Source organism: Engystomops pustulosus, chromosome 3, assembly GCF_040894005.1.
Source record: "Engystomops pustulosus chromosome 3, aEngPut4.maternal, whole genome shotgun sequence".
Taxonomy (NCBI): domain Eukaryota; kingdom Metazoa; phylum Chordata; class Amphibia; order Anura; family Leptodactylidae; genus Engystomops; species Engystomops pustulosus.
The window spans coordinates 195,001,228-195,018,909 of record NC_092413.1 but is presented as its reverse complement, the minus strand read 5'-3'; the positions used below and the strand labels follow the sequence as shown (position 1 = coordinate 195,018,909).

The 17,682-nt window shown below is 42.3% G+C and overlaps 1 protein-coding gene across 2 annotated transcripts in view; it reads left to right on the top strand.

Annotated features, from left to right (window-relative positions):
• PXDN (peroxidasin) overlaps nt 1–17,682 on the top strand; it is an 84,806-nt gene that overhangs the window by 28,126 nt on the left and 38,998 nt on the right. For both annotated transcript variants that reach the window (XR_011854338.1, XM_072143488.1), the window contains exons 2-4: nt 8,891–8,962; nt 11,025–11,096; nt 15,766–15,837. Coding sequence is in view for 1 of the 2 variants with exons in the window: in XM_072143488.1 (XP_071999589.1) it covers nt 8,891–8,962; nt 11,025–11,096; nt 15,766–15,837 (216 nt within the window). In the remaining variant the exon portion in view is untranslated. The remainder of the gene's footprint in view (nt 1–8,890; nt 8,963–11,024; nt 11,097–15,765; nt 15,838–17,682) is intronic.

The following is a 17,682-nucleotide window of genomic DNA, read 5'->3' as shown; positions in this document are numbered from 1 at the left end:
TTATTTTATATGCCCTCCACCCACCATTAGTTATTTTATATGCCCCCACCCACCATTAGTTATTTTATGTGCCCCCCACCCACCCACCATTAGTTATTTTATGTGCCCCCCACCCACCCACCATTAGTTATTTTATATGCCCCCCCTCCCACCATTAGTTATTTTATATGCCCCCCCTCCCACCATTAGTTATTTTATGTGCCCCCACCCACCATTAGTTATTTTATATGCCCCCCCACCCACCATTAGTTATTTTATGTGCCCCCCACCCACCATTAGTTATTTTATGTGCCCCCCACCCACCATTAGTTATTTTATATGCCCCCCCCCACCATTAGTTATTTTATGTGCCCCCACCACCCACCATTAGTTATTTTATGTGCCCCCACCACCCACCATTAGTTATTTTATATGCCCCCCCCCACCATTAGTTATTTTATGTGCCCCCACCACCCACCATTAGTTATTTTATATGCCCCCCCCCACCATTAGTTATTTTATATGCCCCCCCCCCATTAGTTATTTTATGTGCCCCCCCCTCCCCCCACCACCATTAGTTCTTTTATATGCTCCCACCACCCACCGACCATGAATTGTTTCATTATTAGGGCCCCCCAGCCGGCACAATGTTTTAACTGCTGTTTAAAAAAATTTAAAAATCCTATACTTACCTCTGTCTTCTCTCTTCTTGTGCCTGCCGGACAGGAAAAGGTGCGCGGCCGCGTGATGACGTCATCACGCGGCCGCGCATGCAGGTTCAAAGAGCGATGTGCGCCGGGGTTGTCTTCCGGCCACATCGCTCCACCTGCAGTAATAGTGCTCGAGCGGCCGATTCCGACCGCATCGAGCACTATGTTGTGACTGGCAGGAGCTTCCTGTCCGGACGGACGGAGGCTCCTGCCCGACTGCCGAAGTTTGCGGTCCGATGCGACGGGGGCCGCATAGAAACGGTCCGCGGGCCGCATGTGGCCCGCGGGCCGTAGTTTGGGGACCCCTGCTCTAGACCACTGTGGGAGGTGGTACTAGCCGACACCTGGGACCTGTTATCTAAGTGGCCCCTGGTCTTCACCAGAGTTCGCCGCAAAGCGGGACGGACTTGCTGCAGCAGGGTGCCAGGTCGTTTCACAGGTGCGACAAGCCCGTGGTGGCAGCCAAGGTCGAGGTACAGATACAGCGGGCAGTCTCGTAGTAGGATACAGGCATGTAGTCAGGGCAGGCGGCAGAGATACAAGGTCAAAGTTCAAGACCGAGGTCAGCAACCGGAGATCAGCAGAAACGGGAACAAGGAACGGGAAAGCAACAAACCCAGGGCAAAGAAAGCTTTCTCTTCTCACCATAGTTCAAAGATCTGGCAGGGAATCCTGGGAACAGCCGGCCTTTACGGGTCCCCAGAAGTGCCAGCGCCAATCAGCGGTGTGCTGGCCCTTTAAATCTTTGAGTCTCAGCGCGTGCGGGCCCTAGGGAGCGGGGACGGGAGCAGGAGCGTAGAGAAGTGAGTTTGCAGCACCACGGAGAAAGGCATGGGTTTGCCCGCGATCCGTGACAACATGTGACTCTCTGAAGACAATTCCTCAAGGCAACTTTAGGTTGAACACTTAAATAAAAACTATCCTTAAATGGTTCCTTTCTATGGCTGCAATATTAATTTTGGGTGGATTAATTTGCATTCAGTTTTTTGTTTGAATGGATTACTGGTGATGGGAGTCTCAGCTAAACCCACCGTGTAGCCTCAAACATGAGGGCTACATTGAGGCATCACTTCATTTTAGAGCATCATAAAAGCTTAAACCAAATGGAAAATAAACCAAATCTGGAGCACTAGATATTAGTTTTTGTGAAAAAAGGCAGAATACCTTCTTCAGTTTTTCTGTATATGAAGCCTAGAAGTTCTAATGATGAGGTAAAATGAGCTCTAGAGCACGAGAGGAATTTGTGGAATTGCTGGATACAGAAAAACAGTCAATTCTTAAGACTGATTACAACTCAGACTAAACAGAGCTAAATAGAAAAACCCAAAATCTGAGGCCTAAGCTGGCATATTTCCAGGAGTATGTAGGTACTATTAGCTTCATGGGTTTTCATAGCAAAATATTGGCATATGACCCTGCCCCATGCATATTTGAGAAGTTTGCACTGCTAAATACGAGGATATAAAATAAAACTAAAGCTGAGGTTAAAAGGACGGGGGGGGGGGGCCCTCGTTTACTGGACCAAACGATTTGTGGGAATCCAGATGCTCAACGTTATTCATATATGATAGGAGTTTCTTTCCCCCTATGGGATTGCGGTTGTGTACTATAATCATATTTTTATTACCGAACAACATAAGGGCAATTTGTTTTTTTGTTTTTTTTTAGGGTCTAATGCTGACCTAAACTCCAACATAATATACTTGTTGTAGATTTGGCTTCCGGCCTCCTTTAATTTGTAAATTAAAGCCAGGAGTGAATACCAAGTATCATGAAAATATTTTTACATCTTTTCAGTGTAGAAGAAATACTGAGCAGAATACTTCTGTGTGAAACTAGACTAAATCTCCAGGTTTCTTCACCAGAATTGTCTCCACTAGCACCAGCTGTCTTGGTATAAGGTCAAGTACTCAACTAAATGTAAACTAAATGACTAAGCGACATTTCAAAAAACTTATGATATGTTGTAGGGCAGGTAATTTTAAGCCCTTTTGCAATTGGATTAGTTACCACCGAATCTTGCTCCTTCCGCTTGTATTCTGCAGCCTTCCCCCTGTTGTCAGTGACTCCTGATATGGCTGTTGCTAGGCACATTCTGTCTTCACTGAGGAGCTGACTACAGAGGGAGACACACCCCCTCTCCTATCTCTGCTCCAAGCTGTTTACCTCATAGCTCAGTGCTCCAGAACTCAGTCATGTGCAGAGAGAATCTCTAACTAATTTAATAACCACACACCTACACTTATCTCTCCTTCAGCTTTCCCTACACTTGTATGTAAACAAATAATCCACATAGACACAAACTGCAGCCCCCCCTTTCCCCATCACCTCACACTCCACAGCAGGAAATGTCACGAGAGACTCTCCATGTCTTCAAGTTATCCCCTCATGTCCTATGCTTAAGTTTTACATAATTAGGTACACAGATGGAAAGATAGGATATACATAGATGGGTATGTAGAATATAGATAGATATGGTGTTATTGGTCAGCAGTACGTGCTTGTTATAATGTGACAGGAGGCAGGTCCCGCCCCTCCATCTTGCTCCAGAATGATAAGGTTACACTTTAAGTCTTTTGGAACCCAATGGAACCTGTTGCTCAGGCATTGGAGTGAAATGTTTGAACAAGTCTTGATGATCTATTTTTATGGTTGGTTTCCTCTTGCTCTACTGTGCTACTAGTCAAATGGACCCTCTTGATGCTCTTGTGGATTGAAAACATATGTATGAAGCCAATTTTCCTCTGCCTCCTTGACTACAGATTCCATAGCTTCCTCTGTGTAAATGTGATCCGAACTACATACTGTGGGCGTGCGGTGGTCTTTACCACAATCAACTTTGTGATTTAGTGAGTTGCTGTCCAAGCAAATTTGTTTTATTAAACTTGAGTCCATTTGTATAGTTACTTATGCTGTTGATAATATCGGGTTAGGGTTCAGGTTAATATCTACAGCACAGGCCTTTTTTTAACTTTCTGTTCGAAGCCAAGTGTCTAATAAATTCTCCACAAAGGAAAACTTTCGAGCCCTTTTAAGTGCATCCTCCTCTCCACAGAGGTCTCCTCACATAAATCAGTCAACCTCCCAGTTCTCTGTTTCTAAGCTTTTTTTCATTTTCTCATACCAGGAGAAACAAGAAATGAGAAACAAAAATGATGTGTTGTGTTATGATTGCATCAACAAATCTGTAGAATATCACTTCTAAGTGGAGGAGGACTCGTTTCCTGCTTGAGTATATATCGGGGAATGGGGATCTAGTTTCTCACAGTGCAAACATTCCGCAAAATAAAGGACATAAAATGTGTATAAAATTCATCCTAGTGCAGCACGGAGGCTGAGTGGGTAGCACTTCTGCCTTGCAGTGCTGGGATCCTGGGTTCAAGTACCATCCAGGTGAACATCTGCGAGGTTTCTTCCGGTTTCCTAACACTCCAAAACATGGTTGATTAGATTTTGAGCCTCTTGGGGGCAGTGACTGATTTGTCAATGTATAAATAAAGAAATTAGTATTAATTGTGCTTCATCCAAAAAGCTGAATATATTAAGCAGGAATGGTCAATGTACCTGGTCCCTCAGTTCTACTCCACGCGCATGGTGCTCCGTGCCCTACTCTGGTGCGCCGGAACGGATTTTAATATAAAGTATAAATCGGCGATCAGGGGTTTATTGTATTAATGAAAATATGCTCCGGCACCAGCTCACCCTGAGCTGGTGCCATGTATCTGTGGCTTAGAATTACCACTTTTAAGTGGTAGGTTTATTCAGAATAGAAGCATAAAGGAAACCTATCTAAAGCTACATTTACACGAACATATGGGGGACATATATACGGCCGACGTATATACGGCGTATATATATGTCCCCCATACACTTCAATGGCCTCACAGCACTGTACGGGAGCAGTACCGTGCAGCACACAGTCCTATCTTTCTACGGAATACGGCACCGTATGGTGCTCCTCTCCCCGATTCCAATGTATGCCCGCCGTGGGAGTCTGAACCCTATGATCCCCACTGATCATAACAATTCAGGTCCTCTGCACCTATGTCTCAGTGGTCGACCACATGTATGATCATTTATTTTGGACTTTTCTTCAACGGTCTATTTAAAATACATCTACCACCAGGGTTATGGTTTGTAAACTAGGCACACTAAAAACAAGGGCTTAAGAAGATAAAGGAAGAACTGATCCTGACGAGGGGCACACACCATGATGTCATTGCGCTCGGTTTATAAACCTGGTGGAGATGCTCATGAGGTCTCTTATGTTGATCTTTGTAAGACCTCTTCAGGATATAAACCACATTTGGCGCACCCCAAGATGTATGCCTCAACCCAAAGGAGGGTTTATATCTTGGATGGCTGCATTTCTGGAGGACAATGGATCATTAACCACTACCACCATATGTTGCCGTACATGTAGGCCGGTGGTGGCCACTAAGAGAATCATTATTATTGTACAGTGAGAGTTGTCCTATTGGCTTTCCCAACGTGTTGATCTGTTTTGCAAACTGTAGAAATCCTAAAGACGGCTACCCTTCCTATCAGATATATTATAGTTTTTGCTCCTTTGTAGAGTGTCCCTGTGGATCATTCCTTGACTTATTACATATACAGTCTGCAAATTCAAAAAGTTTGGCTTCACCCCACCACATTATTGTGAAGCCTTCAATAACCCGTGGGATTAACAGACTTCCTTTTAGTTTGATGAAAACAAAATTTTTTTCTTGATTTGCCATGACCGGATGCTTTCCACTGGCTCCTGATACAAGATTATATGACTTGCATCTGCAGAGTCATTTTAGGAGGCTCCCCTCCCCCACTGTGGCTGTATATAGAGTTTATAGGTCTGATTTATGGTAGTGAGCCTTGCAGATCAAGAGTCTGCTATGTAACGTTCAGGAGGTAGAATACTGCTTGGTTTCTTCTATAATTTTGACAACGGAGTGTGAATGATATGCCGCAGCTGGCTACTAGCGCACGCTTACATGCAGGTGTCTCTGCAGGTGGGTGAAGATGGGATGTTTATAGTGACGGAAAACATTTTAGGCAGTCTTTTTTTGAACAATTACTAATTTTTCATTTGTAATTGTTCAAAAAAAGTTGGCCTTTTTCTGAAAATAAAAGATACTAATAAGTAGCTATAGTTTAACAAATGGGTAAAATATGGCTAAATATCGAGACTGCCTAAAATGTTGAATGGTGGAGCATTGCCCTCGAGTGAGGTGCTGACTCCTGACTACGCCAGTGAGGGTGATATTGTGACCCGAGTGTGTACATGCCGGGGCATTAACCTGGATTGACTGCGTGTGACTGTGCTGCTGGGTCAGAGCTAGGGATACGTTAGGAGACTGAAGCGGCTGTAGGCTAGAGGACATTGCTGCTTTAGGTGTTTCTCCTATGGATTGTTAGTGGTGATACAACAATCGTATCAATTACAACCAGGTGGGCATTTGGTCTTTGGATTACACGTGCTATGCACCAGGAGTGTGTTCTCTAAAATGTGGTTGAAGCCTCATTCAGAGACTTTGTAACCACCAGGCTAGTTGCCTTATGTAGGACTGGGCTGCAACCATGAGGGCGCTGTCCCACGTTGCGTTTGCAAACGTAGACGCAGACCAAACCACGCCCACCGGGGCGGTCCGCGGTCTGATCGCATCGGTGTTTCTATGGAAACGCCTGCGATCGGGAACGAGCCGCGCAGGCGTTTCCATAGAAAAACACCGATGCGATCGGACCGCGGACCGCCCCGGTGGGCGCGGTTTGGTCTGCGTCTGCGTTTGCGAACGCAACGTGGGACAGCGCCCTTAGGCAAGCTACTTTATTGTGTTTGAAGACTTTGTTTTAGTTCAATTGCTACGCCATCCTAGAGTTGGGATCCGGTTATACCATTCAGTTGGCCAAAAATCCTAGGTATGTCTGACTAAAGGGAAAATAAGAGACTGACTGTCATCTGTGCCTTTTAGTGTGGATCATCCAGATCCTTTCAGTGTGAACTGTGACCTATGGCTGTATATATACATAAATGTTTTATGCAGTGCATACTCTACTATACAGGTAGTCCCTAACTTATAGACCCCTAGCTAGAGACGGACCTATGACCTCTGGTGAAGCTCTCTGGATGCTTTACTTTAGGGTGCAACCACACGTTCAGTTTTTCAGATGAAGTTTTTGATGCCCAAACCAGGAATGGAGTAAAAGTAGGAGGAGGAGCAGCACCTTTCAATTATTTGTTTCAACCCATTATGATCCACACCTGATTTTGGCTCCAAAAACTGCATCTGAAACACTGATAGTGTGGACACACCCTGAGGGTGATGCCACACATGGCGTTTTGAACCCGTTTTTTGGTCCGTTTTTTAAGCAATCCGTTAAACGCATCCGTTTCTGACAGGTTTTACCAATTATCTTAATTGAAACTGGTCAAAAAGGATGCGTTTTAAAAAAATCGCATGCGTTTTTTTAACGCATGTGTCTTTTAACGGACTGCTTACAAACGGACCAAAAAAGGGGTTCAAAACGCCATGTGTGGCATCACCCTTAGTCCCAGGGTGCAGCGATCAGTTGTAAGGAGTCTATAACTATACTGAAGCTTTATTGTTGATCCTTGTTCCTATGATGGCACAAAATGTTCAAAATCCAATTGTCACAAGAAAAAAATTTGTCCGGAGTCACAATTCTAAAATACCAGGCGGTCCCCTACTTGAGGACACCCGACTTGCAGACCACCCCTAGTTAAAGACGGACCCCTCTGCCCACACTCTGGTGAAGTCTCTGGATGTTACTATAGTCCCAGGCTGCAATGATCAGCTGTAAGGTGTCTGTAATGAAGCTTTATTGATAATCCTTGGTCCCATTACAGCAAAATAATTTCGAAACTCTGGGGCAAAAAAACTTTTTGCCTGGATCTACAATTATAAAATATACAGTTTCGACTTAAATACAAATTCCACTTAACAACAAACCTAAAGAACCTATCTTGTACATAACCCTGGAACTGTCTCCTTCATCTTGCTGCTATTGTGGGGCGCTGGTTTCTTGACCTTTTAGGAATACCTCTCCTGTCTCGTATCCCTTCCTTCCATATGCGGAGCCTTTAGAAAGCTCATTGTCTGTGTTATTTTTGTCCATGTTACAGGATATGTCTGAATTTAGCTTATGTTGATAGACAACCTTTTTCTGGTGACTAGGGTTATTTATTAGTGCTTTACGTTTTCATCTCTTGTACTGTTCCTCTGTTATTTTTCCTAACAAAGTTGCTCCACATTTGTTCTGTTATGGGGTATATACCGTTACCAGCTAATACAGAACACGCAAGGAAAGATCCTCTTAAAATGTTACGTCTTTTCATGTGCAGGACCTTGTGTGTATTCCTTCAAAATGGCTGCCCATCCCGTTCACACAAACCGAAATAAATTGTTATAGTATGTGTTAATTTCCAGTCCCGGAAATGCTTTTTCCATCTTTTGTAAAGTCAAGGTTATCGGGGTTAAATTCCCTATAAGATCAGACTGATTACTTTGCCTCCCCTGCCTCTTCCCATCATTAGGGCTTCCTGTTCATCTCCGTCACATGCCCTGAAACCAGATTTCATGAGAATATATTTAGATATTTTCAGCTTAAACCACATGTGTCTGAAGACCTTTTTAGGACTCCTTGAGACCTCTATTTGTGTTTTTCATGTTCAACACCATTGAATGACCTGCTCTTGGGCTTCAAGGAAGCCTTTTCGTCTTTTGGGGGAGGGGAATTTTCTATTGTGTGTTATTGTAGATAATGGCCCACATTTATTAAAGTGTTTGCACCAGTTTTCTGTCTGACTTTGCACTTGAAAGAATGTGCAAACTGCTCTCACATGTATTTATAAAGTGACTGCGCTAGTTTTGTGTCTAACTACACTGTGTCCGGCAAGACAGAAAAATGTGCACCAAAAGGGGCGTGTAAGTTCATAATGGGATCGTGCGCCACAATTCTGTAGCATGATCAAATGTAGCAAAAAAAAAACCAACAATGGTGCACATTTCCCGAGCAGTGCAGGGGACGCCAGATTAATAAAGACCGTGCACAAGTGTCTGGCGCCCCCTGCACGCTCCACAGGTCAACTGCACCTAGTACAGACTGCACTAGTTTTGATAAATGTGGATCAGTGTGTCTACAGAGGTATACACTTATATGTACTAATATATTCTTTTGTCTTGCAGGGATTTGCGGTTTAATAGAATAAAGGATATTCAGCCGGGGGCTTTTCGACATCTGAAGAATCTTAACACTTTGTAAGTATAGCAATTAATATTTATACCCCATCTTCTATACATAGGTCATTAATTTTTATTTTTATTTTTAAATAAGAACTGTGCCATAAGAGTGCTACGGCAGGTTCATTGACTGAATAGCGGAATCTCCTTGGCCAAATTAAACATCATGGTTAGTCCTGTGATATAAAACAATCCCTTTAAATTGGTTGCTTGCTTCAACATACAACCTCCCGTCCTACAGAATAGTATGGCTCAAGATGCACTGCACATGCCAAAGGAACCATCATGTACGTTGGCGTAGAGGATTGTTTGCTAGTAGACTAATGTCAGACGCAAAAGGTCTCTTACAGATTTTCTGTACAAATGAACATGCTGTGGTATTGCCGTGTATATATAGGCGTTTAAGCCGAGGCACCTGATTTTAACACAAAAAACCTATTGACTTGAGTATAAGCCTAGGGTGGGAAATGCATTGGTCACAGCCTCCCCAGTATATAGCCAGGCAGCCCGCCCCTGCCCCCTAGTATATAACCAGTGCCTGCACCCCAGTATATATCCAGTGCTTGCCCCCTTGTATATAGCCAGCAGCTCCCTGCCCAGTTTAAAAAAAAAAAAAAACTCTGCTCACCTTTCCGACGCCCCTGCAGGTTCATTTCTGTCTTCAGCTCCAGCTCCTTCTTCGGGTCCCCGCACGGTGCCGTCACATATACCATGACATTAGCCGCTTGCTGACATCATAGTGTGTGTGCCAATGGCGGCACACACACACTATGATGACGGCTCAAGTATAAGCCGAGTCCGTGCTGAAAAACTCTGCTTATACTCGAGTATATACAGTATATATAAATGATCACAATTCCAACACTAAACTGAAATCTACCATCAAATTCAAGCATGATAAAGTTGATTTTGGAAGGAAGAGGCCATGTATATCAAATATAAGAAGATTACCACAGTCCCAGTACCTGGATCTATGTGTAAGTGCCCCTGTTTTATCTTGATGGATTTTGATGGTAAATTCCCTTTAAAAATTAATCAAATTATGGTTACATACAGAATGTCTATTGTTCCATAAGTAAAAGCTATGCATTTGAGTGTAATAACTCTTCACAATGGCCGATTCAACCAGACGGTTTCTTTCCTTTGCACTCTACCGAGTCGTACTACAAGCCCTAACAGGTGGGATTACTTCCTAGGAGAACCTTCCTATGCGATGGAATTGGCGATCTTCATGCAAACTCCAGTTTCCATGTTGATCTTTTAAGTATTCAAAATCCTCCTGAACCATATGTAGGTGGTGTAAATAAGCTCTGAGAACTGGATGTGTTCTTCAGCATTAGGTCTTTGGGAGCAAATTCTGGGACTTCATCTTCATAAATACAACTTCTTGGACAAGGTTGAAGTCTTTTCAAGTGTCCTCTCACTGATTATGATGAATATCCCTTTAGCTGGACTTCCCAAGCGCTGTAGGTAATCGGAAAGTAATTATTTATATTGGGACTAATAAAAAGATGCAAGACTTGTAGATGAATGTTCTGCAGAGTAAGCAGATGTGTCTTGTGCGCTCATACAGTATTAAGAAATACTTAGATGAACTCCTTTTTTGCCAGAAAATTATTCTTTCTGCTTCCCTCCCCTCATTCTCATGTCAAACTAAATCCTACTCATAAAGAAAGTATGTAAACATCCATAATCAGTGAAGGCAGATTGGCTTTGCTTTCGGGATGTTGCAAAAGTAAATTGTTTTCTACTTTGGGCTTTGTTCACATCTGCTTGAAAGGCTTCTTGAGGATCCTGTATCACCTCATTATAGGTGAATGATGTCCATTGGTGTTGACCATGCCAGGGATCTGGCAGATCCATAAATCCGTTGTGAACACAACCTTGGAGCAATCAAATGTTGTGTTTACCATAAAGATTTACCCCGGGAGATGGTCTACTGCTTTAGACCAGACCCGATGCACCTTCAGTAATTCCATATGAGAAACCTAAACTTAACTTAACCAACACTTTACGAGCCAACCATAACATCACAAAGGTAATTTTCTTTGTGTATTGACTTATTGTCTTTTATTTTTAGGCTTTTAAACAACAATCAAATCAAACGGATCCCAAGTGGAGCTTTTCAAGATCTAGAGAACCTCAAATACCTGTAAGTTGCGCTTCCGTTGGCTTTGGTAAAACTGTGCATTGTAAAGGATTCAGCTTCCAAAAGTTGTACTGACTTGTATTATGCTTTGGAGTTTTGACGGCTGCATCCTGGTGATGAATGGAGTGGTGTACATGAGTGTTTTTTTTTATAATTGAGTATTACAGAACCAAACAAGCGTGCTTGGGCTCGATGAGGATTTAAAATGTGTGACCTTTACCGTATCTTCATTTGGAGGAAACTAATAATGATCAAGAACCATGTGGGAAAATCCAGGGGGAAGAAGAATTTCTGTTCTTCCACATGTCTCTGGGAGGGAAGTGCTTTTGTACAAAAATTTTGTACAATTTATAAAAAGTTCAAGTAGTTCACCTTTAAACCCTTGAGGGATTATGCTATGCCCACTTTTGTAGATGAGAAGACCAAATGAACATGCTACCAAAATAATGTGCAAATCAATCATAAATAAGACGATCACCTGAGAAACCTTAAATCCAGAATGTTTTTTTTTTTTTTTTTTGCTCCATCGCCTTTATAACTTCCCACCCCCCCCCCCCCCACCCCCAATTGCTGTAGAGCTCATTGTTTAGAGCAACCACTGCATTCTGTACTTTATCGGTATGTTGCCGTCTTGTATTTAAGGGGTCATTCATTTTATCAAACTTTTTACATTTTTTTTGTGACTTTTTTTAACAGCACACTGATTTATCATTAAAGGAAACCAACCACTTATATAAAGTAAAATGAAACTAAACGCACTCATCTATTGCCCTTCTTTCCCTGATCCCGGTGTTTCATTAAGCTTGACATGTTGGGATCGCTGAAAAAAAGTTAGGAAAAGCAGCCTGGGCGTGATGTTTGGGGCTTTGGGCTGTTCATTATTCACACCGCCTCCTCACTCATAAATATTCTCCAGTCCAGAGCAGGAGCAGACAAGGGGCTACTTAAATATTTGAGACTTTTCAGATAAAAGTCTCAACAAACCAATAGACTCACTTGCCTCATTTAGCATCTGTCAAGCCTAAATCCTTAGAAAAAAACCCTAAAAACTAGACAAGTGTTTCCAGACTTCCCCCATTGAGTAATGTTCCCCGCCTAGGCGCTTCGCTTTTGCATTTCTTGTGGACGGTTCATGACCCATTAAGGGTTATTTATAATACCCTGGCGCTGGTGCGCAGGTGTTTGACATCCCTGCCACATACACCAAGAGGTTTAGGTGCAGGGTGCTCCATTTCTATGCCAGGTCCTACCTGCCGTAGAAATAATTGCAGTAAAGTCGCTGGCTGCAGCGAGTGCGCCGGCTCCCTTCCCTGCCGGCTGCCCCCCCCTGCATACCCCTCCATTCCCCTTAGGCAATTATTTTCCCTTTTCCACCACCTTCATGCCAAAGTCCTAGCGATATGCTAGCATTTGCGACTATTTTAGTTCTTCTACACCAGTGTTCTGGCACAGAAGTCCTGATAAAATAAGCCCCATTTTTCTTTTTTTTTATTTTGTTATTTAAGTTGTTTTGTGTAGAACGTGAAATATTTAGAGCCGACCATGGCGTAGATCACTTCATTAGGAATTGGAAGGCATAATCCTACTTTAATTCTGCATTTCATGGCCACACAAGTTGAGGTTATCTGTATAATCACCTATAATTGGTTTAACTGTGAATTTGAGTCACATCAAATTCTTAGTTATTACAAACTTCAAAAGCGATTTAACTGTTCATCACAGATTTGTGAAAAAAATATAGAAAATTACACCCATAATTTGTGCTTTCAAATAAAATGAACCATAAATTTACAGTGTGTAACATCCTTTCGAGAGTTTTTTTTCCTCCTAATCGTGTCCAGTTGCAGCTGCTGTCCCTCCGGTTTTGTATGGACAACGTCCAAAGTTTTGATCAGTCACAGACCTACTGATATGGAAGAGTGGAACATGTTGTGGGAGCCAAGGATAACCGGGCAGGAAGTGTGGTTTCTGTTCCCACTACAGTATGAAACTAGGAATACCATTGTGCATGGAATGTAATGTCTCCTTTTTTAAGAACTCCTAGTATGTCCTGTATGTGGGATGGGCGTAAAGCTTGGACTGAAGACTCTCAGTAAAGTAAAAATAAAATTGAGTGCAAATTCTGAGACTCAACCTTGGATGTGCCAGTGGATCTGCAAATGAGGCCCATTATCATGTATTGGGCAATTCTCTCCTATATGTACAGATTTTACACATATTATGGAATATTAAACGGAACAAATTTTCACAAAATAATTAACTGTTGTATTCTTTTCAAACCTCTACTTCCTTTACATGAGGATTTCAGGTGACCGCACCCTAAACAGGCCATAGGCTCTGATTGAAGAACACACGTGGTACATGTTAAGCCTCATCATCCAGAGGGCTCATAGATTTAATAGGCTAAACCTATTTATAGTAAACTTTTTGGACATTACAGTTGGCCTTATAGTCTAATGTACGGTTAAAGGGATTTTCTTGTTAATAAATTTATATTTGGAAGGGTTCTGCAGTAGGCCAGTTCCAAATGCCACTGAAGCCTCCACTTATTCGGCGGCTTCTGAAATTTACTAAAATTGCTCGTTGCAAAATCTTAGAGGTTGTACTAAATTTGATTGTTACCTCCAATCCAAAAGATCTGATTGGTTGGGGTCAGACTGCTGGGAACCCCTTTAATCATGAGAATGACAGTCTTACTAATTGGTGGAACTTGCAGTGGGTAGAGAAAAAAAATCATTGGCTTGGTAGGAGCGACACCAATGTTTGAGAAATGTGCACATAACTTTTCCAGGATAGGATAAGGGAAACATTCTGTCTTGGCTCCTTTGTAAGGCAGCTCCCTTAACATCAAGCATGGCTTTCAAGAAGCCTATTTACATGATGCGAAATAATATCCACACCAGTATAGCTATTCCAGAAGGAGCAGATTCACAACTGTAGACAGCGCTGTTTCAGTGTGTTTTCATCTTTAATACAGCGTAGGGAACTGGTTTAGTTGAGTGAGAGGCTAATAACTAGGACCAGGAAGTAAAAGTTCACCCTAGGGTACACAAACGTCAGCGCGCTGGAGAGGAGGAGGGATAAGCACTCCTCACCCCTTTCCTCTCCATAGAGCAGCGCAGGGCCGACCGATGTCCTATTTTTTGCCGTGCATGGTCACGGGGAGGTGAGACGATGTGTGCTCACTCACCGCACAGTGACCGGGCACCATAGTGAGAACAAGACCCCTGTTTCCATGATGAGTAGGACCCGCTGATCACATTGTTATAGCAGCCAATTGGGTACAACCCCTTAAACGTCATGGTGCAGCTTAACCCCAAGATAGACCCTACTCCCCTGCAATTTATTTTATCTTTTTTTTTTTTTTAAGGTGAGTAAGTCCAATGCAACCAATATGGCCAATGCGGCAACTACTATGTGGTCTTGTCATGATGCCTCTGTCCCTTAAGCATTGTGTGATGGAAGAGTAGTGACAACATCTTTATGTTCTGAGGGCAGAAGGTTCATATCACTGGCATGTTTTTTTTACTCATAGATGTCTATATGATTATATGCAGCAGCTCACGTCTTGGAGAAATGCAGGTGTGACACCAGCCCTACGATAGCAGAATCTCTACCCCAAGGAGCTTACATGCTTCTCCCAGTATCACACATAATAAATGATGGCATGTTTGACTCGATCAGCCTCTTCTACCGTAGGCTTGTTGGTTGACGTGAGGTGTCTGGACCCTCCGGCGTCTTGTCTTGTTGGAACGTGTCAGATATTATTTCTCAGGATGATCATGATGTCGATGAAAGCACTGAGGACTTGTGTGGCTGTGTTATACTGTATTACACGCTTGTTATTTGTGTGTGGCTCATTAAAGCTTTGTGTTCATGTGTTTGATGACTTACATGCCTGTGTTCACATATGTCACGTGTGTGGTCTCATTGCTGTAAAAATGAAGAATTGCACAGCTGGAGGATCAGAGGAGTCACAATCTGAGTTCCATTGAGTCCTAAACCAAACCCAATGCTGAGTTAACAAATTTAATAATAGATCTTTGTGTATATAGCGCCATCATATTCCGCAACGCTTTACAATTGTGGAGTTGTCCATTATAAGAATAAAAATACAAAGTAACCACAAAATAAATTTATCTGTTCATAAGACCGGCTGCTTGAACTTTGGCAGTCATCGGCAAGCATCAGGACACTAATTCGGGCTATGTTGGACACCCCTTAAATACTCATGAATTATCGTCATGACAGACACATTTTTATTGTGGGGACTTGGGCAGCCTTGAGCCCTCTGGGTGCCAGAGGCCTCAGGTGACCTTCAATGTGGCCTATTTGGGGTTTTTCCATTGACGGATACCCTAAAGTAATTTGGAGTGCTTCCATAAATATCAATATTTCCTTTCCTATGCGATCTCTGAACCCAGTCATGGGATATCCTCCAATTTACTTACATATAATTATGATATCATTTTTATGGGCTTCTTCAAATGTACATGTCCACTCCGTCACAAGTTTGTTGAATACCTTTCGCTTAATTCTCAAAAATTCTAAATTTTCATAAGTTGCCTCCCACGGGGTGTAGTTTACGGTATTGTTTCATGTTCATTCTGCTTGTCCTGTGCATCACTACTTATGTGTCTTTACTAATCCCGCTGATTGTTTCTTATTTCAGCTATTTGTACAAGAATGAAATCCAATCCATTGACAGGCAAGCGTTTAAAGGACTTGCCTCTCTAGAGCAACTGTAAGTGTCTTTGTACTGTGTGGTCATGTCTAGTGTCTATGTAACTGCTTAAATAGTCAGTCATTCACATGTTTACCATATATTTTATGTTATCACTTTATCTATTTTATGTTCAGTAGATGTTGTTGCATATTTATTGTATTTTACTTGTTCTTAGACAGTTATAGCTGCATGCTATATTCGGCCATCTAGCTGGATGCCAAAAATACCCCAGAGATTACAATGTTGGATGAAACTAGTATTAGACCGAAATTTTACTCTAGGATAAATGGTGTTCCCCACTTTTTCCACTACCAAAACTTTTGATCACCCTTGGGTGTCCTTGCCATGAATCTAATTAGCCCTATGGTTAGCACCTGGCTTCCAGGACTCAATCCCCAACCCCCAATAATCACATCTTAATATGTGACAAATCCGTCACAGCCTCATTGCAGGTTCTCTGCTCCTACGACACAGTAGAAAAAGTGAATGTTCTAAGGAGCTTGAACTTTCGACTGCTCTAAATGCCCCGAGGGAACCGTGATGTTATGCTTTGCCATCGAGGAACAAAATTCTGATTTTTTTTTTTGATCTTTTAGTCCAAGTCCATTCCGAATTGGAAGTATTAGATGTGTCTGATAACATGAAGGTTTAACCACTGGAACCTCTACCAGTCATGAAAATGGGGGACCTTTCTCCATGATGCTTTCCGAATAGTCCAAAGTACTAGTCCCGTTCTCATTCTTTGAAACAAGATCACTCATTTAGTATTGTATCTAAACACTACAGTATTTAATGAATGAAAAACTTACCCTCCTGTTTCTGACTTTGTTTCATGGGAAATACATGGGGAATACAATCTGAACGCTTACTGTAAGACATTCTTCTGTTCACTTGCTTTAGGCAAGAAATTACAGAAGATTAAAGAACAGGATAATGTACTGCCGTAACCTAATGCCATGACCTCATTCATCTATATTGCACGTTACTGGCACAGAGAAAACCACAACTGACAAAGGAGCCAATTCTTACTATTTCTGTTTATATGTGCATTTCTTTGAGCAATCATTTTATATACAGTTTCCCCTTTGCTGGATATACTGTATAGTATCTGTGTATATGGATTATGTATATTGATTGATTGCCAAATGTTGTCATGGATCAGTACTGGCTGTTAGTATTTGGAAGTTTCTAAGGTGGATAAATTGCCAGTTTAGGGCTGTGATGGTGAACAATTTTAGGAGAGAGACGCTCTTGTGATAGATGGAGATCCTAGCAGCTGGACCGCCACCAATCAGATTGTTATCCCATATCGTGTGGATAGAGGATAACCAGTAATTTATTGCTAACTGTTCTGCCATAACTTTCATTGGTATCTGTGTTCTAAGGACATCATTACCATTAAATAAAGAAGGGGACATCCAAATTTTCATTGTAGCTCCCTTCCATGGCCCCCGAACTTGAAGAATCGCAGGGCTTGGAGCGGAAACTTCAATGATAACCCGAATCTCTCCACTTCTCACTATTCCTACAGTGCAGTGCGCTTAGAGTGGCATGTCCTGGGCTGCAGGAGGTTACCTTGAGTCCTAGTCCTGTCTTGGGTGATGACCTGGACGCCCACAGAGGGCTTTGAGTAGCACCTCTGGCATGCTAGGTTTGCTACCAATGGTTTAGGAGGTCCTTTAATTCGGTAGTTGCAAACATGTGAAGGAAAATTATCATCCAGGACAAAAGTGATGTGGATGGTGTAACAGTAAATATTTCTCCAATTCTCCCTTTAATCTTTGCGATTAGTTGGGATTTAACCTAAGGGACCACTTCACCTTTCCATGATAAGATAATCCCTTCAATGTCTTTTTTGGGGGG